We start from the raw sequence: 25,724 nt of genomic DNA on the forward strand, positions 1-25,724 counted from the left end.
CTCAAAACCCAAAGAATGATGAGAAAGCCATTTTCTCTACAGATGAAGAACCATTAAAGATATAAAAGCAGTGCACAAAAGCGACTAGGCAAGACAAAAACCCCAAATAAAACAAAATAAGCTTTCTGCCCCAAAGAAAATATGACAAAACTAAACTGAATGCAGTGCTCTATGAAAACAAAGATTCATCAAGCATGAAGGCCCTTGGCATGCCAGCACAAAATATTTACTATACCTTAGACCTTTTTCCTGTCTGTCCAAATGACTGCAGTGGCCGCTGAATACACAAGAAACATTTGTATTAAATTTCATATTGAAACAGAAAGATTGCTTCTTAGTTCATAATCCTAAACCACAGAGAAACTAACTGCACAAAGAATGGAAAACGAGGAAATCAAAGTTGGTTTCAAGTAAAGAAGTACTGATTCCTCCCAAAAGCACACTTGCAGAAGATTCTCTAAAATCCTTCTGTGGGTTGGCATGTCCTTTAAGTGAGCAAATAGCCACAATTTCTGTGTTAATTGAGCTAAATTGAATTTACAAGGTAAATTCTTAGACAGTAGCAAAATAAAATATACTTCTTTGGTATTCTATAACATATTACACTTTAGCCAAGGTTAGGGGGAAAAAAACCCCACAAAAGTCCTGAGGAATTTTAAGTGGCTGTGCTCAGCAAAGTTCCAAACTTACTAAGGAGAATGTTTCAAATGCCCATTGAGTCAGAGTACAACCACCTCTCTACTGAGCCTTTTCAGCACTGTACTTCATAGTACACCCCCAGTTTACTAGCACGGAATCCTACCTGCCTAATCTAGGGTAAGGCAATGAAGCAGAAATGAAGAAAAGTGGGCAAGCTTCTAATACGTATGTTCAGCTTGACCACCAGATCATCAATCACGCGAATGGGGAACCCACTGGGGTGAGTAGCTCTAGTCTGTGATACCAGGCTTTGGCTTGGGAAAGCCGCTGAAGTCCCTGTGAACCGAAGCCAGACAGGTTTTCTTTCCTTCCACCTCCTTCTGATCTACTTGTTTAACACCAACCCCAAACAGTACAAGGTCCAGGTATCTATCATTTATACTCAATGCCAGGGAGCCAGTTTGGTATCAAACATAAAACAAAGTCCTTAATACCTAGATCAGTATGCTTCACATATGAAAAAAAGCCACCATTTCATTCTAACATCCGAAAAAACCTTCCTTGTAGACCAACAGAAATGAGAATCTACAGTACCAGGGTGTTGTCTCCCATTTTGAGGCCAAAGTTCTTGAGATAAGAAGCACTATATTCTTGGGAATTTTGACCCTGGATTTTCCAACATTAAAAATCAGCAGTAACAACAACAAAATGAAAATAGAAAAAAAAAGAAAAATGATCTTCTGTTTCTTACAGAGAAGAAAATGGTACAGATGTATGAACAAATGCACACGGCATTACTGCCTAAGAGAGCTTTTACATGTTGGTTCTGTCTTCTCTATTTACTCACTTCTTTAATTTAATCAAGAGGATTTCTGTTACTCGCAACTAAAAATAGAATTAAAAGAAGTTATGTTACATAGAGTAAGGGTTTACAGGAAAAAAAAATCCGAGAAAAGTCAATAGATGAATACGAGCAAAATGCACATGACTAAATGAGTTCTAAGGCAGCAGAAAAGAATTTACGATTTACTCCAGTCCTCTGCTTTAATCCCTTATAATTCTACGTATCAAGGGCACAGCACTTTCTCTTAAAAGTTTTTTTAAAAATAAGAGACGTGATTAACTGACAAGTAAAAGCTGCATTCACACGTAGGGCTGGATTTAAATTTCTGGCTTTGCTTCTTATGAATAGGTGACCCTGGTCAAGTTATTTCAGTTTACTTTTACCGGTATAAAAGTTAATATTGTTTGTATTAATTCTCAAGGTTCCTGAAAAGGTTCAGTGAAAGGGTAGATTAAAACAAAAGGAGGGGGGGGTTGGGGGAGGCTGTATATTGTCCCTACAGTAATGTTTTAGAATTTTCAATGACTTACACATGCATTAACAGTCTCAGTTTTAATTCATAAGAAAACTTTGATGAAGGAAGATTAAAAAAAGAAAAATCGGGCTTCCCTGGTGGCGCAGTGGTTGGGAGTCCGCCTGCTGATGCGGGGGACGCGGGTTCGTACCCCGGTCCAGGAGGATCCCACGTGCTGCGGAGCGGCTGGGCCTGTGAGCCATGGCCGCTGAGCCTGCGTGTCCGGAGCCTGTGCTCCGCAACGGGAGAGGCCACAGCGGTGAGAGGCCCGCGTACCGAAGGAAAAAAAAAAAAGAAAAGAAAAATCAAAGAAGGGTAAAATTATCTCACTGTGACTTAATATGTTCTAAGCTCCTGCTGTAAGCCACTCTGTGCCAGGCACTAGGCCTGTAAAGATGAATAAGACACAATTGTTGGTCTCAAGAGCCTTATAGTCCAGTATCAGAGTTACTAAATAGTCAAACAGAACCCAAGATCTTTAGAATCTTAGTCCTGTGTACTTTATATCACACACCTATAAAAAATCTTGCTGAGTCAAATACTACTTGTGTGAGAGAGAATTCTAAAGATGGCCTCCTAACAGGCCCCTCCTCTGGTAATTTAATCGAACTCCAATCTAAAGAATGTTGTGAAGGGATTCTGCAGATGTAATTAAAGTCCCAAATCAGTTGATCTTAACATACAGATAATTCAGCTGGGTCTGACCCAATCAAGTGAGCCCTTTAAAAGCTGAGAGCATTCTTCTGCTGGGAGTGGGGCGACAGATCAGATTCAAAGGGTGAGAAGGACCTGACACTGCACAGCTGGCTTTGAAGATGCAGGGGACAGATGAAGAGGCCTACAGGCAGCCTCCAGGGGCATAGAGTGGCCCTTGGCCGACAGTCAGCCAGGAAGCATGGACCTCAGACCTCCAGCTGCAAAACACTGAGGTGCCATTGTTGTCGGAATGAGTGTAAAGACAAATTCTTCCCCAGAGTCTTCAGATAAGGGCCCAGCCTGGCCAACCCCTTGGATTTCAGCCTTGAGAAACCCTAAACAGAACTCAGCTGAGCTCAACTAACTTCTAGTCTACGTAACTGTGAGCTGATAACTGGGCATTGTTTTAAGCCTCTTAAGTTTGTGGTAATATGCGAGGCAGCAACAGAAAACGAATACACTGCTACGTAAGTAAACTATATACTGCCAAAGTGGCATTATTCAACAAAAATCACTTATTATTTCATTTCAAATAGCAAAGAACCAAAATTACATAATAAATACCAGAAAATCTACCATATACACACGCACACACAACAACAAAGCAGAGAAAACAAGTTTGGCATTAAATAAGAATAAATTATTTTTTAAATGAATTTAGTTATTTAAAGCATGCCTTTCACTTTTCTAGCCCCATTTTTTTTCTTTAATTTTTGACCCTGGATTAAGCAGGTTACATATATTTAGATTAAGCAGGTTACATATATTTAGATTAAGCAGGTTACATATATTTAGATTTTAGCCTAGCCCAAGCCAAGTCTCCTTCTCAATTTTTTTTTATTGTGGAAAAATACACAGGAAATTTACCATCTTAACCATTTTTAAGTGTGCAGTTCAGTAGTATTAAATACATTCATAATGTTGTGTCACCATCAGCACAATCCATAGCCGTAACTCTTTTCATCTCATAAAACTGAAACTCTGTACCCATTAAACATTAAACTCCCCATCTCCTCTCATTCCAAGCTCTGGCAACTACCATGCTACTGTCTCTATGATTTTTTTAAAAAATTATTTATTTATTTATTTATGGCCATGTTGGGTCTTCATTTCTGTGCGAGGGCTTTCTCTAGTTGTGGCAAGCGGGGGCCACTCTTCATCGCGGTGCGCGGGCCTCTCACTATCGCGGCCTCTCTTGCTGCGGAGCACAGGCTCCAGACGCGCAGGTTCAGTAGTTGTGGCTCACGGGCCTAGTTGCTCCACGGCATGTGGGATTCTCCCAGACCAGGGCTCAAACCCGTGTCCCCTGTATTGGCAGACACATTCTCAACCACTGCGCCACCAGGGAAGCCCTCAGCATTGACTCTTTTCTTGGAAACACCACATTCTCTCTCTGGAAAAAGTGAACTGTTCCAGTAACTTTCTTCCTGCTGTCTGCAAGGACAAGATCAGCATGTCACTGCTCTGGGATGCATGTTTCTGTTGTATACATCACAGGGGGCCTGTGATCCTGGAAGATGCCAAGGGGCACTAATCATTTGATTAGAGTAGCTTCCACGGCTTAACAGCTGTTTTCAGTGTTGTTCAAAGTTCTGCCCACAGACCTGTCAACGGGCAACACCTGGGAACTTGCTGAGGTGCAGAATCTTGGCAGTCTCACCCCACACCTTCTTCAATTTCTTTTGTGGTTTTACAGTCTTCATCCTTTGCCTCCTTAAAGGTGTTGACTTTAAATGGCTCTGGCATCTCTGGCTCTGTGGCCCCTTCCCTCCTGGGTGTGCAGTTTATAGCAGGCATCCCTGGGCAATGGGGTGTCTTGGAGGTGGGGCTGGGACTGAGAAAGCTCCCTTGGCTGGCCCCTTTGGTGCCCTAACTAAGAAATCATCACCAAAACCAAAGTCATAAAGCTTTCCCTCAATGTTTTCTTCTAAGAGTTTTAGAGTTTTATAGCTCTTAGGTTTTTGATCCATTTTGTGTTAATTTTTGTTTATGGTCTTAGGTAAGTCCAACTTCATTCTTCTGCATGTGGATATCTAGTTTTCCCAGCACCATTTTTTAAAAGACTGTCCTTTCTCCATGGACTTGGCACCCTTGTCAAAAATTGTTTGATCATATACACAAGGACTTACTCCTGGGCTCTCTATTCTATTCCACTGGCCTATGTGTCTGTCTTTATGCCAGCACCACATTGTTTTGATTACTGTAGCTTTGCAGTAAGTTTTGAAGTCATGAAGTGTGACTCTTCCAGTTTTGTTCTTTTTCAAGACTGTTTTGACTATTCCGAGTCCTCTGAGGTTCCATATAAATTTCAGGATGGGGTTTTCTAGTTCTGCAAAAATGACATTTGGGTTTTGATAGGATAATTACATTGAATTTCTAGATCACTTCGGGTAGCACTGACATTTTAACAATATTAAGTTTTCCAATCCATGAACATAAATGTGTTTTAATTTAGTTATGTCATCTGTAATTTCTTTCAGCAATGCTTTGTAGTTTTCATAGTACAAGACTTTCAACTCCTTGATTAAGTTAATTTCTAAGTATTTTATTTTTTAATGCTATTGTAGATGAAACTGCTTTTGTAATTTCCTTTTCAGATTGTTCACTGTTAGTGTACAGAAATGCAACTGATTTTTGTGCACTGACTTTTGTGTCCTGCTACTTTACCTGAATTCATTTATTAGTTCTAACAGGTTTTTTTTTGAACATGTGTGGAATCTTTAGGTTTTTTTTTTTTTTTTTAACTTTTTTACATTGGAGTGTAGTTGATTGACAATGTTGTGTTAGTTTCAGGTGTTAGGGTTTTATACATATAAGATCATGTCATTTTCAGAGATAATTTTACTTCTTCCTTTCCAATTTGGATGGCTTTTATTTCTTTCTTGTATAATTGCTCTTAGAATTTCCAGTACCATGTTAAATACAAATGGTAAAAGTGGGCATCCTTACCTTGTTCTTAATCTTAGAGGAAAAGCTTTCAGTGTTTCACCGTTGAGCATGAAGCTCAATGTGGGTTTTTCATATATGGATTTTATTGTGTTGACGTAGTTTCCTTCTATTCCTAGTTTTATGAGTGTAAAAACAAAAAATCTTAATAGGTTGTTGTGTTCAATTATGATGATCAGGTTACCTCCCCCCCGCCCCCCCACCTTCATTCAGTTAATATGGTATACTGCATTGGTTGATTTTCATATGCTGAACCATCCTTGGAACCCACTTGGTCATGGTGTGTAATTCTCTTAATATGCTGCTGAATTCAGTTGGCTGGTATTTTGTTGAAGATTTTTGCATCAATGTTTATAAGTGATAGTGGTCTGTAGTTTTTTCTTGCAGTGTCTTTGTCTGGCTTTGGTATCAGGGTAATGCTGGACACATAGAAAAATAAGTTACAAAGTATTCCCTGCTCTATAATTTTTTGGTAAAAGTTTGGGAACTATTGGTGTTAGTTCTTCTTCAAATACTTGGTAGAATTCCTCAGATCTAGGGCTCTTCTCTGTCAGGAGATTTTGATTTTTTGATTCAGTCTCCTTATTAGTTATATGTCAATTCAGATTTTCTCTTCTTTGTGATTTAGTCTTGGTAGGTTTCGTGTTTCTAGGAATTTGTCTATTTCATTAGATTATCCAATGTGTTGGTTTGCAATTGTTCATAGTACCCTCTTTTAATCCTTTTTATTTTATAGAATAGATAGTAATGTCCATACTTTCTTTTTTTTTTTTTTTGCGATATGCGGGCCTTTCACTGCTGTGGCCTCTCCCGTTGCGGAGCACAGGCTCCGGACACGCAGGCTCAGCGGCCATGGCTCACGGGCCCAGCCGCTCTGTGGCATGTGAGAGCTTCCCGGACCAGGGCACAAACCCGTGTCCCCTGTATTGGCAGGTGGACTCTCAACCACTGCGCCACCAGGGAAGCCCCATACTTTCATTTTTTATTTTAGTAATTTGAGGTTTTTTTTTCCTGGGTTCTTTTTCTTTTTTTCTCTGGTTCTCTCTTTTTTTCTGGGTTCATCTAGCTAAAGGCTTGTCAATTTTGTTGACCTTTTTGAAAAACCAACTTTTGGTTTCATTAATTTATCTCTATAGTTTTCTTTTCACTTTTAACAGAATTTCATTCATCGTCACAGTAAAAATTTAGCAGCTCCTTTAGCAGACTTTTACTACTTCAGAAAGATCCTAATTAAATTAGAATTTATACGGCTTAGGGCTAAAGATGCCAATTTATAATTTACATTGTTTGATACTACAGTGTAGGACAGGAATTAGGCCAATAAATGGGTTCAGAATATGAAACATCCCTAATATAATTTCAGTTTGAAACTGATATTAATACACTGTCAGAGCTACTAGCTCCTTGCTTAGAGAAAAACTGAGGTTCAATAATAAATGGTTAAGGTGTAATATTACAATAAACACAGACTGCTTTTTAACATACTGCCCTGTAGATCAACTTCGAGGGCAAAGAAAAACAAACATAACTGATGATTTCAGTACTTTGGTCTTTTGTTTACAATAAAAGAACTTTAAACAAATTTAAAATTTATTTCAGAATATGGATCTGGAAGGATCCTCAAAACATTACCCATGTCTTAATTGCTATCCCAAACCAGAAACCTTTACAATTAATAACAAAAGAAGCAAAAATCTAAATCCATGTAGTCAACTTAATATTAAGGAATAATCTATAGGTTTTGTTTTCTAATGTTTCTTTGCTTATCATAATGGCTCTGTCTCTCCTTTTTTTTTTTTTGGCTGCACCATGCAGCATGCGGGATCTTAGTTCCCCAACCAGTGATCAAACTCATGCCACCTCAGTGGAAGCGTGAAGTCCTATCCATTGGACTGCTAGGGAATTCCCCATAATGTCTCTTTTGGTCTAATATTTTCAGTAATCTTCCTTGCTATCTTTGTACTGCTAGGACGAGTTTAGATCTGTTTAAAGTTTATTATGAAAGAAAATAAAGGAAAGAAAAACAAAAGCACTGAAATCATGAACTATGAGATTTACGTATTGCTAAGAAAGAACAGAATGATCTTTGTGAGTTGTACTGTGTTTTCATAAAACTAACTACCAATTAATACCACTCAATTAAGAGTAAATCTAACTTATTTCAAAAAAAGGATCATTTTTTATTTGTAATTATTATGAACAAAATCAATGATAACAGTTGACATCTTTCAACTAAGGCTCTTAATATACTTTGAAGACCTTACTAATTCTCACTACTTTTCAAGATAATGGTAATTATATTTTTAAAATAATTTTTTTGATGTGGATCATTTTTAAAGTCTTTATTGAATTTGTTATAATATTGCTTCTGTTTTATGTTTTGGTTTATTGGCTGCGAGGCATGTGGGATCTTAGCTCCTCAACCAGGGATCGAACCCCCACCCCTTGCATTTGAAGGCGAAGTGTTAACTGCTGGACAGCCAGGGAAGTCCCTAATGGTAATTATTGAGAGAAGATAATGAATTGAAGTGTAAATGTCAGCTAAAGGTCAAGAATAGTAAGAACAAAAGAGGCCAGGCTGATATTTTCCACCGGAATAACAGAAAACAACAAAGTTTTCTGAGTTGACAGAGTGGACTTTTAAAAAACATCAATAAACTGACAAACCACTCCCAATCACTAATTTGTTTATACCGTTTAATGCTCTGGGCAAAAAGGCACAGGATTAAAAACCCAAAGGCTGTGGAATCTAAAATTGATACAAATGAACTTATTTACAAAACAGAAACAGACTCACAGACTTAGAAAAACAAACTTATAGTTACCAAAGGGAAAGGGGGGGGAGGGATAAATTAGGAGGTTGGGATTAACATATACACACTACTATATATAAAAGAGATAAACAACAAGGACCTACTGCACAGCACACGGAACTCTACTCAATACTCTGCAATAGCCTATATGGGAAAAGAATATTAAACAGAATAGATATCCGTATATGTATAACTAAATCACTTTGCTGTACACCTGAAACTAAACACAACATTATAAATCAACTATACTCCAACAACAACAACAAAACAAATCCAAAGGCACAGGATTAAACATCTAAGGTAAAGTCCCTGGAGAAAGTCAAGGACTCTGGTTTATAGTTACCCCGTATATTAAATGAAGATAAAGGATCTTAACATCCACCATCCTAACGATGATATATGTGAAAGTTATTGGAGGAAGTAAAAGTATTATGTAAAAGCATTCTACATCTGCAAGATGTGGGGAACATCTTCTTTATACATGTCATAATAAAGCACTGTGAAAAGCAAATGTGCTAGCTATCACCTGTATATATCACCCAGGTTCAATAGAAAGAGCACCAAATTGTAGAAATAATTAGAAAAGTAAAATGTACTATGGGAAGTCAATTTTAAGTTTTAAAAGTTGAACTCATTAAATACTTTTAAAGACAAAAGTACAGTATACAGATAGGGAACTTAATACATAGAAAAAGTACTGTATTGAAAATTTTGGGAGCTTATGTCAAGAAATAAATTTTACTTTTTTTTAATTACTAAAGAAAAAAAATCTGATGTTGCATGACAATAAAGGGATCAATCTGAGGAACAATATAGTTGTGCTATTGCTAATAAATAATTAGTAACGATTATGATGATGATTATAAATATCACATTACTAACAGCATCTACCATCTGTTGGGCTTTTACTATGTAGCAGGTATATTACATACAGCCTTTTATCTTTGAGGAAAAAATAGTTAAGATTTGTATGATTTTACATGGACATAATCTTACTGAGCCCTTTAAGCAGAAACTTCTTTACATGTTTCCTCAATTAAGGAATTTGATGCCCATTAACCTCACGGTTGGAGAAGTGTGGTCTCCCCCCTGAGCTTTTCTGATAACCTTATTAGACTGTCATTGCTTTCCTGTCCCTTACTTGCCCTATCCTCTCCTTTTTAAATAAATACATTGGAACTAACTTGGGGAACACAAGATGTAAAAGTCGCATATTAATTATCACAGGGCTTGCTATAGAAGCTGAGAATATACTAAACACCTGCTTCAACTGATTCTGTGTATAGAAAATTCACTCATATATATCAGAAGCTGTTCATGCACTCTGGCACATGAGGCCTACTTGTTAACAAAAATCAGTTCTGTTATTTCCTCCATAACAAGGGTTACCAACACAATTTGGACTCGCCATCCTACTGTTCAGTAGTTTGTGGGAAGAGGGATCAATGTTTGAACTGCTCCGAAATACGTTTTGGATTGTATTTATAGGTACATGTATACAGATGATCATCCCTAGACAAAGCATTTGTCAAGTACAAAGATACAATTGTAAAACCATGGGAAAGCTGAGTTTGAACCTTAGAGCATAAGATTCCTAATTTTACATTTCAAATAAATGGCAGAAATAAACACAAGTAATTTACCCTAAATTTAATGTCAAAAATCTATCTCTGAGAAAAATCAAACCACAACGACCACATGATTAAGTTATACAAAGGAAACCAAAGCAAACACTCCCCCCACCCATTTATCCCATGTTAAAGGTTAGTGGTAGTCTAACAAATTAAGATTTTTCTGGATTTAGAAACCTGACACCTCACTACCCCAAACCTTCCAAATATTTAATAATCATACAAAGTCCAACCTATCACTCAAGATTTGCAAGAGGAATGGTGTGTGTGTGGCAACAGAAAAAGTACTAAGCAAAAACCCTTTGTACAATTATTTGGGACCATATCAACAATTCAGAACAACTCCAAAGCAATTATGTGGGAAAGTGAACTTCTTGACATTAATGCACACCTACTGCTTGAATTACTTCTAAAGCATTCTTAAGAAATTCTTAAGAAAGTAACCCTAAAAATTCTCTAAAAGATTATAGTTTCAAATAAAACTGAATAAAAAACACAATTAACATTTCTTAAGAATAGAGAGTCACAGAAGCGAAATTATTTATAAAAGAAATGGTCAAGGAGCTCTATGAGATAACATCTGCTTGGAACCATTCAAGGTGATGCCTAATGTCTGCTGGCCTCTCTCCAGCTTGATGAAATTATTATTATTTTGGTTTATGCAACTTTATTGAAGAAAAATCAATTAGTAGCAGAGCTACCAGTTTATCACTTATCCATTGACAACTTGCATCATTTACTCAGTGTTATATTAAACAGTGTATTGGAAGATAGATTAACTAATAGCTCCAAGCCTCCTAACAATGTAAATGAAAATTACAAAATGTGTGAGACCCTATTTTGGAATACAAAGAGTGTTTGACTTCCAATTTCCATTCTCTGTAGAACAAGAACAGGTCATTCCTTTATTGACATGCATAAAACACATCACATTTTCCATTCTGCTGATGCTATCAATTCAATACCAATTCTCCAGCCACATCAGTTATGAGCATAAAGTATATCATGTAACCTCAAATCTCTAACAGTGGAAGGTTTAAACAAGAATGGATGCTGCTAGAATAATGCTGCTTCCTTTGATGTGACAACTCAGCTTCCACCTTCCCCCTCTCAGATGATTCTTCAGCACATTAGAGCAGTGAGGAATGGTTTTAGTCTCATAACAAAGTTAGAGTGAAAACACTGGCCACATCATACACATGCTCCATTTTTTAAAAAAAACCTTCTGAATCTTGGGTAACTGTTCTCTTGTAACTACTTTACAGCTTCTAAAAGCAGTTACTGTCCAAAGCTGGAAGAACGTAAGTATTCTCAGATGAGCATGTGAATGAATGGAGGGAGGTAAACAAAACGTAAAATGAAAAAAGATGAGGTCTGACAGGGGAGCAGCCAGATAAGAAAATCAAAAAAGGAACCATAATTTAAAGTTTATTCCAGTTGTAATGAAGGTTATTCTGACTTGAAGGTAGCATCACATGGCATAGTTCTGAGTCCATTCCCGAGACAGCTTGCTGTACTTATCTCTGACTGTTTTATAGATCCATGCAATCTCTGGCACTAGGGGATCATCTGGGTTTGGATCACATAGCAGTGAACAAATGAAGAACATTTTATGTAAATGTTATCCTTAACAAACAGTAGAAAATCATAAGATTTCTTTACAGTTTTATACTATGACATCCCTTCATTTAAAAATGAGTTTTTCTAAATAAAATATTAAGGGGATGGTCAGGAAATTAAGACTTGGAAATGGATGAAATGTATGCTTCCTTAGGAAAACATTTCCATTTCCCTAAGTCACTTTATTTTTATTTTTTCGGTATGCGGGCCTCTCACTGTTGTGGCCTCTCCCGTTGCAGAGCACAGGCTCCAGACGTGCAGGCTCAGCGGCCATGGCTCACAGGCCCAGCCGTTCCGTGGCATGTGGGATCTTCCCGGACCGGGGCACGAACCCATGTCCCCTGCATCGGCAGGCGGACTCTCAACCACTGCGCCACCAGGGAAGCCCCCTAAGTCACTTTAAATACTACTATGCTGAAGGAAGACAACAGACATAAATTATATTCACGGTAGCTGACTTTCAGAATGATAGAGAGGAAAGCAGAGAATATATTGACTAATTCAAAATTCTTAATAGGGAACCTACATTAATTGGTACATACATCTAAAATTTGAGTAAAAATAATAGTTGCTATTTAAAATTAAACCTTCAGGCAGTATCTTAGAGGTAACAAAAGAAGACGAAATGCCTAGTAGTATTTTTTAAAAAAGGCATTTCATAATAGGTAACTCCCTATTAAGTTAAGAGGTAACTGTATATTAACCGGATTATTTTTTCAACAAGACACTCTATTCCCTGTTGATTCTTAAAACAGCTGACTTTATTTTACATTATGCGAAAACAGAATGACAATTTTTTTCTAGTTTTATATACTTCATTCCTAATTTCCATTACTTAAATCTCTTCTCTGTATATTATTCCAACTGTAAGCCCCTTGCCAGACACCTTGCACAGAGGCATCTTGGACTTCAAAATCTCCAAGCAGAGTAAATATACCCACATACAGTAAATTCTTAATAAACATTTGAGTAAACAACGAATATAGCATTCAGTGGATTAACATAAAACAAATTCTCATATTCTCCTTGTTCCTCCCCCAGTCGTTACAGTCACCATACTATATGGAATGTGATGTCAGAGACCAGGCCCATTTTTCCTTGCTACACTATGTCCTTGCCATGGAATAGGTTTTCAGTAAGTGTTTGGGGAATGCATGAAATTCTCCTGTAGTATGAACAACTGGGCCATGATTCAAGAATGGTCGTCAAAACGTTTTTGTGCTTATTGCCAAGGGTAACACAACAGACATGGTAGGAAATGCAATACAGGCATACCTCATTTTACTGCACTTGGCAGATACTGTGTTTTTACAAACTGAAGGTCTGTGGCAACCCTGCAAGTCTATCGGCACCATTTTTCCGACAGCATTTGCTCACTTTGTCACGTTTTGGTAATTCTCACAATATTTCAAACTCTGTCATTATTATTTTATTTGTCATGGCGACCTGTGATCAGTGATCTTTGATGTTACTACTGTAATTGTTTTGGGGTGCATCAAACCACATCCATGTAAGACGGCAAGCTTAACCAATGTGTGTGTGTTCTCACTGCTCCACCAACCGGCCAGCCGTTCCCGTCTCTCTCCGTCTCCTCTGGCCTCCCAGTTCCCTGAGATACAATAACACTGAAATCAGGCCAGTTAATAATCCTATACTGGCATTTAAATGTTCAAGTGAAAGGCAGAGTCACACGTCTCTCAGTTTAATTCAAGAGCTAGAAATGATTAAGTTTAGTGAGGAAGGCATATCGAAAGCTGAGACAGACTGAAGGCTAGGGCTGCTGTGCCAAGCAATCAGCCAAGTTGTGAGCACAAGAGAAAAGTTCTTGGAGGAAAGTGCTACTCCAGTGAACACACCAACGACGGGAAAGTGAAACTGCCTTACTGCTGATACGGAGAGAGTTGTAGTGGTCTGGATAGAAAATCCAAGCAGCCACAACATTCCCTTAAGCCAAAGCCTAATTCAGAGCAAAGCTCTGACTCTCAGCAATTCTGTGAAGGTTGAGAGAGGTGAGGAAGCTGTGGAAGATTAAAGCCAACAGAGGTTGGTTCATGAGGTTGAAGAGAAGAAGCCATCTCCGTAACATAAAAGTGCAAGGTGAAACAGCAAGTGTGATGTAGAAGCTGCAGCAAGTTATCCAGAAGATCTAATAGCCTTCTACTGGAAAAAGATGCCATCTAGGACTTCCATAGCTAGAGAGGAGAAATCAATGCCTGGCTTCAAAGTTTCAAAGGACAGGCTGATTCTCTTGTTAGGGGCTAATGCAGCTGGTGACTTTAAGTTGAAGCCAGTGCTCATTTACCATCCTGAAAATCCTAGGGCCCTTCAGAATTATACTAAACCTACGCTGCCTGTGCTCTATCAGTGGAACAACAAAGCCTAGATGACAGCACATCTATTTACAGCATGGTTAACTGAATATTTTAAGCCCACTGTTGAGACCTACTGCACGGAAAAAAAGATTCCTTTCAAAATATTGATACTACCACTCACTGACAATGCACCTGGTCACCCAAGAGCTCTGATGGAGATGTACAACAAGATCCATGCTGTTTTCATGCCTGCTAACACAACATCCATTCTGCAGCCCATGGATCAATGAGTAATTTCAACTTTCAAGTCTTATTACTTAATAAATACATTTTGTAAGGCTATAGCTGCCACAGACAGTGATTCTTCTGACGGATCTGGGCAAAGTAAATTGAAAGCCTCTGGAAAGATTCACCATTCTAGGTGCCATTCAGAACACGTGTGATTCATGAGAAGATGTCAAAATATGAACAGTAATAGCAGTTTGGAAGAATTTGATTCCAACCCTCCTGGATGACTTTGAGGGGTTCAAGACTTCAGTGGAGGAAGTAACAGCAGATGCAGTGGAAACAGCAAAGGAACTAGAATTAGAAGTGGAGCCTGAAGACATGAATGAACTGCTGCAATCTTATGATAAAACTTTTAACAGACGAGGAGTTGCTTCCTGTGGGTGAGCAAGGAGAGTGGTTTCTTGAGATGGCATCTACTCCTGGTGAAGATGCTGTGAAAATTATTGAAATGACAACAAAGGATTTAGAATATTTGATAAACTTGGATGATGAAGCAGCAGCCAGGTCTGAGAGGATTTGATTCCAATTTTTTTTTTTTTTTTTTTGGGGTATGCGGGCCTCTCACTGTTGTGGCCTCTCCCGTTGCGGAGCACAGGCTCTGGACGTGCAGGCTCAGAGGCCATGGCTCATGGGCCCAGCCGCACCGCGGCCTGTGGGATCCTCCCAGACCGGGGCACGAACCCGCGTCCCCTGCATTGGCAGGCGGACTCTCAACCACTGCACCACCAGGGAAGCCCTAATTCCAATTTTGAAAGAAGTTCTACTGTCGGTAAAATGTTACCAAACATCATTGCATGCTACAGAGAAATGGTTTGTGAAAGGAAGTGTAAATTGATGCAGCAAACTTCATTGTCTTATTTTAAGAAATGGCCACAGTGACCCCAACCTTTAGCAACCACCACCCTGATCAGTCAGCAGCCATCAGCATCTAGGCAAGATGCTCCACCAGCAAAAAGATTATGCTTTGCTGAAGGCTCAGATGATGGTTAGCAGTTTTTTTTAGCAATAAAGTATTTTTAATTAAGGTCTGAACCTTAATTAAAAGTTCACTACGAATTAATACATAATGCTATTGCACCCTTAACAGACTACAGTAGAGCATAAACATAACTTTTATATATGCTGGGAAACTTCGTGTGACTTGCTTTATCGTGATATTTGCTTTACTGCAGTGGTCTGGAAACGAACCTGCAGTAAGTTCAAGGTATGCTATAATCCAAATTAATTGCTTGTTGATAAATGTGACCTGAAAGAGTGAACATAAGGTGTAGAAAAGAAACTAGAAGGAAATCTTTTACTATTTCAATCACAAATGCAATAGAATTTAAGCATTTTCTCTGATCCAATCAGGATACTGGCATTCTGTCATCACTGAGTGTACTGACTGCAGGCATGACAATTTTTTGCAAGTGCTATTACTAAAAATGACTAGAAAAATTATGTTATTCCTCCAAATTTCTTAGATAATTACCACCTTACTATACTGAATCAGTGGGGCCTAAATGCTTTTTTACTGCTGTATGAGTTGCTATCAATTTCTAACACATTTCTGGCATATAATGAAGAATAAAGTTTTTGACTGAATGAAGGAATGAAATAACCTTTAAAAGAAACTTCTTAAATTATTCTACAAAAATAAGATATAAGTTTTGGCATGTAGCCCTCAAGGTCTTTAGGATGTAGAAAGAATGACAGAATATTTTCTCCAAAAATGAATTCTTTATTCATAGGGTTAAACTGAAACAGAAATGTTTGGCTTCCCTGGTGGCACAGTGGTTGAGAGTCTGCCAGTGCGGGGCACACAGGTTCGAGCCCTGGGCTGGGAGGATCCCACATGCCGCGGAGCAACTAAGCCCGTGTGCCACAACTACTGAACCTGCACTCTAGAACTTACGAGCCACAACTACTGAAGCCCGCACGCCTGGAGCCCGCGCTCCACAGCAGGAGAAGCCACCACAATGAGAAGCCTGCGCACCAGAGAGAGGAGTGGTCCCCGTTCACCGCAACTAGAGAAAAGCCAGCGCGCAGGGTCTTATGCCTCCTCCGTTGAATCCAGGCAGGCTTTACTGACATGTGTCATCAAAAGACAACAGCGGAAGTGACATTCTGAGACTTCTGAGCCTAGGTCAAAAGAAAGCTTGCAGCTTTGCTTGGCTATTGGAACATTCTTTCTGAACTCTGAGTTGCCCATAATGAGTCTGATTACCTGAGCCTACTGTGCTGGAGGGACCACAGGTAGGTGCTCCCAGTTCCAGCTGAACCTACATTCCAGCCATTCCCACCAAGGGGCTAGGTATGTGAGTGAAAGAGTTGTGGACCTTCCAGGCCAGCCCACCTGCCATTTAAATATCAGCGAGGGATCTCTTTTGACGCCTTGTATGAGAGAAGATTCACTCAGCCAAGCCCCTGTGCCAAACCCTGACTCACAAATCATGATCTATTAAAAAACAAAATGTTGTTTTAAAATTGTGAGCTTTGTTTTGTGATCAGCTGTTGTATAGCAATAGATAACAGGAACACTGAGAAGTGAACACTGTGAGTACTACTTGAAACAATTTTTATCTATCTTGAATCTGTGGACCAACTCATGAATTTCTATCCATGCCTAGAATTAAAAGCCTTCTGAGTGGTTAGTTCTAAGTCATCATACATGTGTAGCATCAAAAGCCTCAAGTGACCTTTTCTTCCCCACCAACCTCTTTTCTCAGTCATAGTTGATCAATTGCTTCCCCTAGGGTTGTTTTTGCCAATACAACTCCTGCAGTTTCAATCTCTCTAATTCTAATCTCCTCTAATCTTAGGTTATTTTTGACTCTCACAACACGGATAGGCGCAGAATGGAACAAAAAAGTATAAAGCCACTAAAAAAACATATTGGCCACATACAAATAAAAAGAAATATATTACATGATACAAGCAAATCAAAGAGCTAGACTCAACAGGCTAATCCAGATGACTCCAAAAAACAGCTGGTAGGCATGTCTCAAAAGGTCAACTTACCCTTTTACAATTCTGAAAGTGAGTTTTGTATGAAAAGTATAATTATATATAGAATATTTAATATTTGTAGCCAGGGGGAAAAATCCTGTTTACCTGCAAATCAATATTGTTGTCAATGCAACGTTCATTCTTCTCTGCCAAAATCTTCCCATAGTTTTCAGATTTGATAAGATTTTCAACTCCGGTTGTCTCTTTCACTTCTGCCTCCAAATCCTTCATTGTTTCAGTTTCATTTTTTACAGTAACAGTATCAGACATCCTCATTAGCAAAGGTTATTTTAGAATTCTACAGGGAACTTGAGGCCTTAGCAAGCAAGAAAAAAAAATTAATTCAGTTTGAAATATTTCTTACATTGAGTTAGTGCACAACATTGACTAAGTGCCTTCTACGTTCCAGGAATAATGTAAAATATACACGGATAGAAGCAAAATTCCTGCTTCTAAGGAGCTGTAAAATACAGTTTAGTGGCAGACATATTCAAAAATAAAAAATCATAAAACAATGAGATAAGGGCTATAATAAGGGTATGAGGTGATTTTGATGCGCACACCACTTGTGAAAATTCCCAAGAAACATTAAGGAATAAGCCCTATTGAGATGTAAGGTAATGGCTGGAGAATTATAAATGCATATTTAGATGACATCAGAAATCTTTTTCTCTGAAGGGATATTATAAGTATTACCCTGTGAAAAAAAATTTTCCTGTCATAGCTTTCATCTAGATTTCTGAAATTTCTAATTTGTTACATTAACCTGCAATTCCAAAAGGAAATAACTTAAAAAATAGACAGTAACAGTCTATACAAAACACAGTTGTGAATCTTCACTAATAACTGTTCAGCGTTATGAATCAAGCATTGAAAACTCTCCTGACTCATGTGATTCAGGGCCAAACAACACATATGGGCTCTATAGATCAAATATATAAGATGCCAATATATTTCATATCTTTAGTGAGTTTAAGACAACAATGGGGACTTTACACTGAATATCAAATAGGAATGTATCAGATAAAGCTGTCATTTTAGGACATGTGAGAAATGTGAACCTGAACAGCAGAACTTGATGTAAACCACTCGGTTTTTTCTAGCCTTATTGAGATATAATTCATATATAACAATGTGTAAGCCTAAGGAGTACAACGTGATGATTTGATACACTTATACACTGTGAAATGATTAACACAATCCATCACACCACATAATTAAATTTTTGTGTGTGTGGTGAGGACAAAGACAACTTACTTCAAAATGCATCCAAAAAATGTAGATGAATTGATGGAGAGGTAGAGGGATGGATATAGATGGACAGATGCAGGTTAAAGCACGTAAGATAAAATGTTAATGATAGAATGCAGGGGTGGTTAAATGGCTGTTCACTGTAAAATTCTTTCAACTTCTCCGTATTCCTGAAAATTTCTTAATAAAATCTAGAGGGGGGTGAAAAAACCAGTAGAACTTGTCTTTCCTATATAGAAAATTCAAGAGTTCCTTTCCTGAAAGAATGTTTTGCAACTAAGTATCTAAGCAGATTTCAGAAATCCATAAATACATCTGAAAAGCTTAAAAAAAAAAAAAAGTCTTCCTTAATTATATCCACACCAAAGTTAAGTGGTTCATTCTCAAAACACTAAGGTTACTAAGGCGGGAGGGGGTACTTAAAGTACTCTGGCTCCTTGCTTTTTGTATGTAAGATTTTGAAAGAAAAAGTGAGATGTTTTTCTCAAGTGACAAGACAGGTTACCTGATGTGTTCTATGGATTTGGGATTGTGGTGTCCCACAAAAATAAAATAAAATAATCCAAGGTTCTTTCTCACAGTTGTCAGCCAGGATGTCAATTGTCTTGACCAATTTGGAATCTGGCAGGAGGAGTCCCATGTCCTTGTCACCACTGTAGATTCCTGGACTGAAATGGACTGTCTTGGATCAAATATATCATTCCTTTCAGTGGCCTAAAATTCAAACAAAAGAAAACATTATAACAAAACAGCCGAGGGAAATGAAACACTACACAGTAAATTGGAAATAAAAAATATTACTGCTGGTGACTTTATTATTTTCTTGTCCTAAACAAGAGCCAGAACACTTAATTACAACCAATTCTGACATGCATTGGTTTTGTGAGCCTGGGTAAACCATGAGGCCACCTAGAGAGTTTTGCAGTCAAAGCAGAAGGAAGAAGAAAGCAAGGGAATGTATTAAGAACCAAGTATGTGGTCTGTGCTGTAAGGGAGATATAATTTTCGTTTTAAAAGGTTTTCCCAAGATCAGAACCAGGAACACTTGCCTCCAAGAACTATGATTTTTAGAGTTTCTTCCAGAGCTACAACTCTATGGACTTAAGACAGTAATTCTGAAAAATAATCACATTCCAGGTTTTTAAAAGTCCAAAAGAACAAAAGCTATGATAAGCCATTTAACATTTTCAAAGAAACGCACATTGCCTATAAAGGGTGGTGTGACTATTTATAAAGACATCTGAAAGACTAAAGCCAAAATTCTCTCAGTGTCATCTGTTTTGAAAGTTAGTTTCACTTAAAATTTTTCTGGTGCAAGTGACTACATCACAGCAAAAAAACACTCTAAATATCCTATATAGCTCTTCCATCTTCCTTTGACAATTTTGTTGTCAATAAACACAACAGCACAATTTTAAGGTGAAACAACTGAGCATAATGAGGTCCAAGTATCAAGAGATTAAATACTAATACTGCCGAGCATGCATCACAGAAGAATTCACATCTTATACTAACTCTTCAAAAAACAATTTTGAAATGGAATTATTTAGAACCCTGATACAGATACACATTAGTTTTCACATCTCAATGTCACTCTGTTTGACTACAGGATAACAGAAAAGGAGGTATCATAAACAAATGTCAAAACTGTTTTTAACTGACATTGTCATCTCAATATGACCAAGGTTCTGGGCCACTAAATCAAATGGCTAGGCTTAAAAAAAAAAAAAAAATCCACCCAAAACATACTTAAATATAATTTTTGTCATTAAAAAATTTTTCTCTCATAAAATGGTAGACACAAGATGGCAGCACTCACTAAGCAGCCAAATTCTTTGTGTTCCTGCAGACTTTGGGATTTAATCATGAATCCTTTAAAATCGAAATTCTAAAGAAGCATGGTTGTAATCCATTTAAGAAATGAATAAGGCATCACTAAGGTAATAGCTGCAAGGGGTAATGAGGGAGAGGCACAATGTGAAAAGGTGAACGCATCAGAAGATCCTCTGAGGACCTGTGCAACCTTAGGGACCACCGAGTCCAATCATATAATTTACCATGCAAGTTATTAGCGCCCAGGAGTATAATAAAATGACTTGTCCAAAGTCATACAACCAATCTGTAAGACCAATACTTGCTAATAAGCCACATCACTTGACCACAGATTTAATGAATGCTGCTGAACCAAATGGCCAGTTATTGCCTGGGAAGGAGACAACTGGTATAATAGAAAGATCAAATGCATTAGCCTTAGACCTGAGTTTAAATCCCAGCGCTGCCAGTTAACGACCTCGGTAAACTGCTTAATCTCTCTGAGTCACAATTTTCTAAACTGTAAAGTGGGGAAAAGATACTTAGCTGATAAACTGTTAGAAGAACTGAATGGTTTAAATGTAAAGCACTCGCCACAGCCTCTCTTACACAGTGGGCGCTCCAAAAATGTTAGCTTCCTTCCATGGCTAGAACATGGCTAGGGCAACAATTGGCTGAGGCTTAGTCCGCTGTGTCCTGGCTACACCCTGCACGATGGGAGACTGACAGCAGGCCCACCACAGGTGCGCAGGGGCTTTGCACACCTCAGGCCTCCTCGTGCATGTACCCTACAAAGCTCAGCAGAGGAGAAGGACGAGCGTTTGTGTGGACGCGCTAAGTTACGGGAGGAAGTGCAACAGCCTCAAGGGGCTCTCACTAGCGCCTTCTCATTTAACGTCCAAAATTCACATAAGCTTTGCATTCTTCTCATGAATATTAATGTCTTTGTCTTAAATACAAATGTTTTACTCTCTAAATCTTTAAGCAAAAGAGGTATTCCAGCTTTCTGGTCTTCGCCAAAACAAAATCCCTTTTATCTTGGCACAAAGCCTACACTTTTACAGTTACCTAAGGCTGTGTGGACGTGTAGGCATCAAGTACATAAAGGCACAGACACATCATATTACATCTCTGCCACGACACTTAGGAGTGAATTAAATGCATCCTAATGTAATAAATAGTTATACAGTAAGTCAAAGTGATTAAGGAACTTAAATGAATCTGGTAGGTTTCTACAATAGAAAGACAACTTAAGAGAAAAAAAAGTTGGCATTTATTAAGTGCATACATCTGAGTACCTACAGTTAGTGATATTTAAAAACTGAGTTTCTCAGACTCTGTTTCAACCTAAAAGAGATGGATATATGTGCTCAAAATTCATACTCAACTTTGAAAAAACATTCTTCCATTCGGTAACATGTTACTTATTAGGGACATACCAAAGATTTGATTACATACAACTTCTGTGCTACCAGGTAGCCAACAAAAGAGAAATGCCACATGTATGTATGTAGACATAATAAAATCTTCAGAACCTTAGGCACAAAAAGGTTGGCACCCCCTCAGCACCATAAGCAAAAGGGAATTAAAGGGAAAACTAAAGATTATAACCTAAAAAAAGTAAAACTATAAAAGTACAGGAAATATTTTATAATTACTGGGTGAAAGAGTCCTTCCCAAACATGATGTAAAAACCTAGAAGCTATCAACGAAAAATAGTAACAAAACTTACAATGATGTTTTAATATATTTCTGTACAACAAAAATATAACACATTAAAAGGCAAATGATGTAATAAAAAATATTCCCAACACAGAAGTGCCAAAATCTGTAAAGTAAACAAGGTCTTAAAATCAAAGAGAAAAGGAGAGAGAAATGGGAACTGCAATTTACAAAAGAAACACAAATAACTACCACCCAAACTACTCATAAATAGCTCACCATGTGCAGGTACTGTTCTAATACCTTTCATAATTAATTCATTTAAAGCTCACAATAATTCTAGAAAGTGGGTTCTATTAATATCCCTGTCTTACAGATTAGGAAACTAAAGCATGAAGTTGATTTGTCCAAGTTCAAATAAGTCACATAGCTGGTAAGAGTGGGATATGAAGCAGGATATGAACTGGGGCAGACAGGTGCTCCACTGTAAGCTCTTACCCACAGTGCTGTATCATCATTCAGGTGTACCAAGAAGAGGAGCAATTTGGGCTTACAGAGCATCTTTATTTCAAAAATACTTAGAACGTGTGGTAACGGTAACGTGTTCAAGACAGAAAGTACTAAACGTATCCTTTTCACATAGATAGGAGTTATGTACTACTGACTTCTTATCCATCGTCAGTCAGGCTAATCACTACTGAGTTATCAGAACTGTCAGGTAATCATCCACTTTCTCTTATTCTCTCTATCTCTTGTGATCTTAAGTATTAAACTATGTAAACTTGGCTGGCAATAAGGATTCAATTTGTGGCAAAGGAACAACATGAAGCCTAGGAGCTTACAAACGATAACTATGCATAGTTAAGTGCCTTCCTCCAGGTAACAAAGCAGGGCAGAATTAGGATCAACATTTGGAAAGTATATGCAGTCTATGAATGAATAGTTTCTCCAGTGAAAATGTCAGATACAATTTTTGGCAATAAAAATGAAACACTGATACTGCTAATTCAAAGGATCACCTTATTCTGCCTATGGCCTAATATTTGGTTCTACAGCACAAAAGAATTGAAGAATTAGGCAATCAAAAATAATATTCTAATATTATTAGAAAAAATATTCTAATTTCACACAATGAAAACCAGTTTATTCTAGATAAAACATAAAAAAAATTATTTAAGGGAATTCCCTGGCAGTCCAGTGTTTAGGACTCTGCACTTCCAGTGCCAGGGGCCTGGGTTTGATCCCTGGTAAGGGAACTAAGATCCCACAAGCTGCATGGCACACACACACACAAAAAAAGTTAAATTTTTTGGGGGGAGGAAAGAAATGTGGCCCTACAGGTAAAAAAAAAAAAAGGAGTTCTCTTCACATGAATATTGGGGTGGGGGGCAGAGTCACATCATTGAAGTTACCTGAATAGAATTTGGCAAAGCACACAGCATTGTTCTTCCCTTATTCAAGGTCATTTCATTAGACCGACACAATGCTGTATTTCTTCCCTTAGAGAAAAAATGTAAGCAGGCAGGCACATTTATAAAATAAAACAAACGCACAAAACCCACACAGTTTCTCCTAAGGTTATGCATTGACATAAGGAATTGGCTAATGGCCTCTAGGGAGAAAGGCGGAAACCCCCCCCCCCCACACTGTTTATGCTCTACTTAGAAATGGTGGAAATTCACATTCTCAGAGTCAATCACTTGTCAGTTACTTGAACAAGAATACAAGCAGCAACATTTCAAAATGCTAAATGTCTATGTGATTTATAAACAGTTGCTGTCATCCAATAAAAGTTTACTGAGTAACCTCAGAAAGTAGTACAGCTGCAATAAGTATTAGCTATACTATTTAAAATGACCAAAAGAGAAAAGAACTACCTTGACCTGAAAGAGTTTGTTAAACCCAAATGAGGAGGTTAATAATGACACTTATCAACAAATACATAAAATAATTTTAAGAGGATATTTAAAAAGAGAAGAAAAGGCTTGCTAAATTTAAAGACCGGGAGGGAATAATTTATTAGTGGAGTCCTACCATATTACGAGACAAATTACTTTTATGTAAAAAGTTATATGGCGATGTAAGGTGTTACACAGATTCATTGCATTCTGAGTAGAAAAATAGAGAAGGAAAAAGAAGCCCATTTAACGGAAATAGAGCATATGAACTGAGGTTGAGGACAAAAAAATGTGATGATAGCTAGAGTTGGCAGGGCGTGGTGAAACACTCTCAAACACTGAGTTCACATTAGTAAACAATTTGTGATAACGAAGTTTAAATTCCTCCTATTCTGTGCCCAACAGATCCACTTCTGGATCTACACAGTGAAGAGACTCATACACGTACATGAGCAGACATACAAAAATATTCACTGAATTGTTTTATTTTAAAGGATGGGAAAGACCAAATGTCTACCAATACGGAAACTGATTAAAATAAAAAGCTTAACAACTATGGTATACCCATATTGCACGACACGCTAAAACAATTAAAATGAATGAACTAAAGCTGTATCAATACAAGTCCCCAAAAGAATGTTAGTGAAAAAGCAGAATGATCTCTATAATACAGTGCAACTTAGGTAAAAATTTTAAAATCATGAATGGGAAGGATACACACCTATTTCATGTTAGTAATTCTCTCTGGAGAAAGAATGGGTTTCTGGTGAGATAGTAAAGGGGTTTTAATCATGTCTTTATTATTTTATTTCTTAAAGAAAAAATCTGTAGCAAACACAACAAAAGGTTAACATTTGCTAATTCTGAATAGTAGGTACTGAATGTTTGTTATAATTAAGTACTGAGTTTTTTTTTTTTTGGTCTTGACATTTTTTTCATTAAAAATGCTGTAACAACAGGAGAATAACATCAAAGGGTGGATGTATTTGAAGTTGAGAAGTTTGGTATTGATCTCATAAGGGACAGAAAACCTGAATAATAGAGGAGCATATTTTAAGAGAAGCCATGGAGAATTATTTTAGCTACAATATAGATGGACTGTGTTCTAGCAGGTAAAATGTTATGAGAATTGTGATGGAAAGTGACTACAGAGTTTAGACAAAGAATTAAGAGGTGAAGGCTGAAAAGGGAAAAGGAGATTTCATTCATTCATTCTCATCATTTGGTTGGTTGCTCTAAGTGCTGAGGATATAACTGAGCCACGCAGGCAGGATCCCCAGTACTCATGGTGTTTACATTCTACTGCAGAAACAAAATAAACAAGACAATTACTGATTGTGATATGTGTGTTAAAACCAATAATATTAACAACAAACTCTTAAATAGCTACTTATTATTGATGAAGCACTATTCCCAATGCTTTAACTGTATTATTGATATTTCATTTAATCCTTATAACTACCCTTCAGATAGGTGCTCTTACTGTCTTCATTTTACAAGTGAGGAAGCTGAGGCAGAGAAAAATCAAGCAGCTTGCCCAAGGTTGTATGACTATTAAGTGGCAGAGTTAGGATTTGAATTCAGGTAGTCTGGCTCCAGAGCCCCTGCTATTAGCCACTACCTATATATACTGCCTCTAGAAATGAAGAGGTTGATATAACAGAAAGTAATTAACCGGGGGAAGCCAACTGTATACAGGGGTGGTCAGGGGAAAGTTTAGGGATGCGACAGAATAGTTATGACAGGATACAATAAAGGTGTAGGTGTGCTTGCTACCCACTAACAGGAAACACAGGAGGGGAAAAAGAGG

The 25,724-nt window shown here is 37.7% G+C and overlaps 1 protein-coding gene across 14 annotated transcripts in view; it reads right to left on the reverse strand.

The window, feature by feature from the left end:
- R3HDM1 (R3H domain containing 1) overlaps window positions 1-19,160 on the reverse strand; it is a 113,597-nt gene extending 94,437 nt beyond the window's left edge. For 12 of the 14 annotated variants that reach the window (XM_089916031.1, XM_089916038.1, XM_089916037.1 and 9 more), the window contains exons 1-3: window positions 19,048-19,160; window positions 17,397-17,607; window positions 236-277 (exon numbers count right to left, since the gene is read on the reverse strand). In XM_089916031.1, coding sequence (XP_089772157.1) covers window positions 236-277; window positions 17,397-17,567 — 213 coding nt within the window. In that variant the 5' untranslated portion in view covers window positions 17,568-17,607; window positions 19,048-19,160. The remainder of the gene's footprint in view (window positions 1-235; window positions 278-17,396; window positions 17,608-19,047) is intronic. The other 2 variants (XM_022569621.3, XM_089916034.1) reach the window with 1 other exon arrangement.
- Window positions 19,161-25,724: the final 6,564 nt, after the last annotated feature.

Source organism: Delphinapterus leucas, chromosome 8 (genome assembly GCF_059928025.1).
Source record: "Delphinapterus leucas isolate spDelLeu-1000000601 "Yukka" chromosome 8, BTC_Dleu_Yukka2, whole genome shotgun sequence".
NCBI lineage: Eukaryota > Metazoa > Chordata > Mammalia > Artiodactyla > Monodontidae > Delphinapterus > Delphinapterus leucas.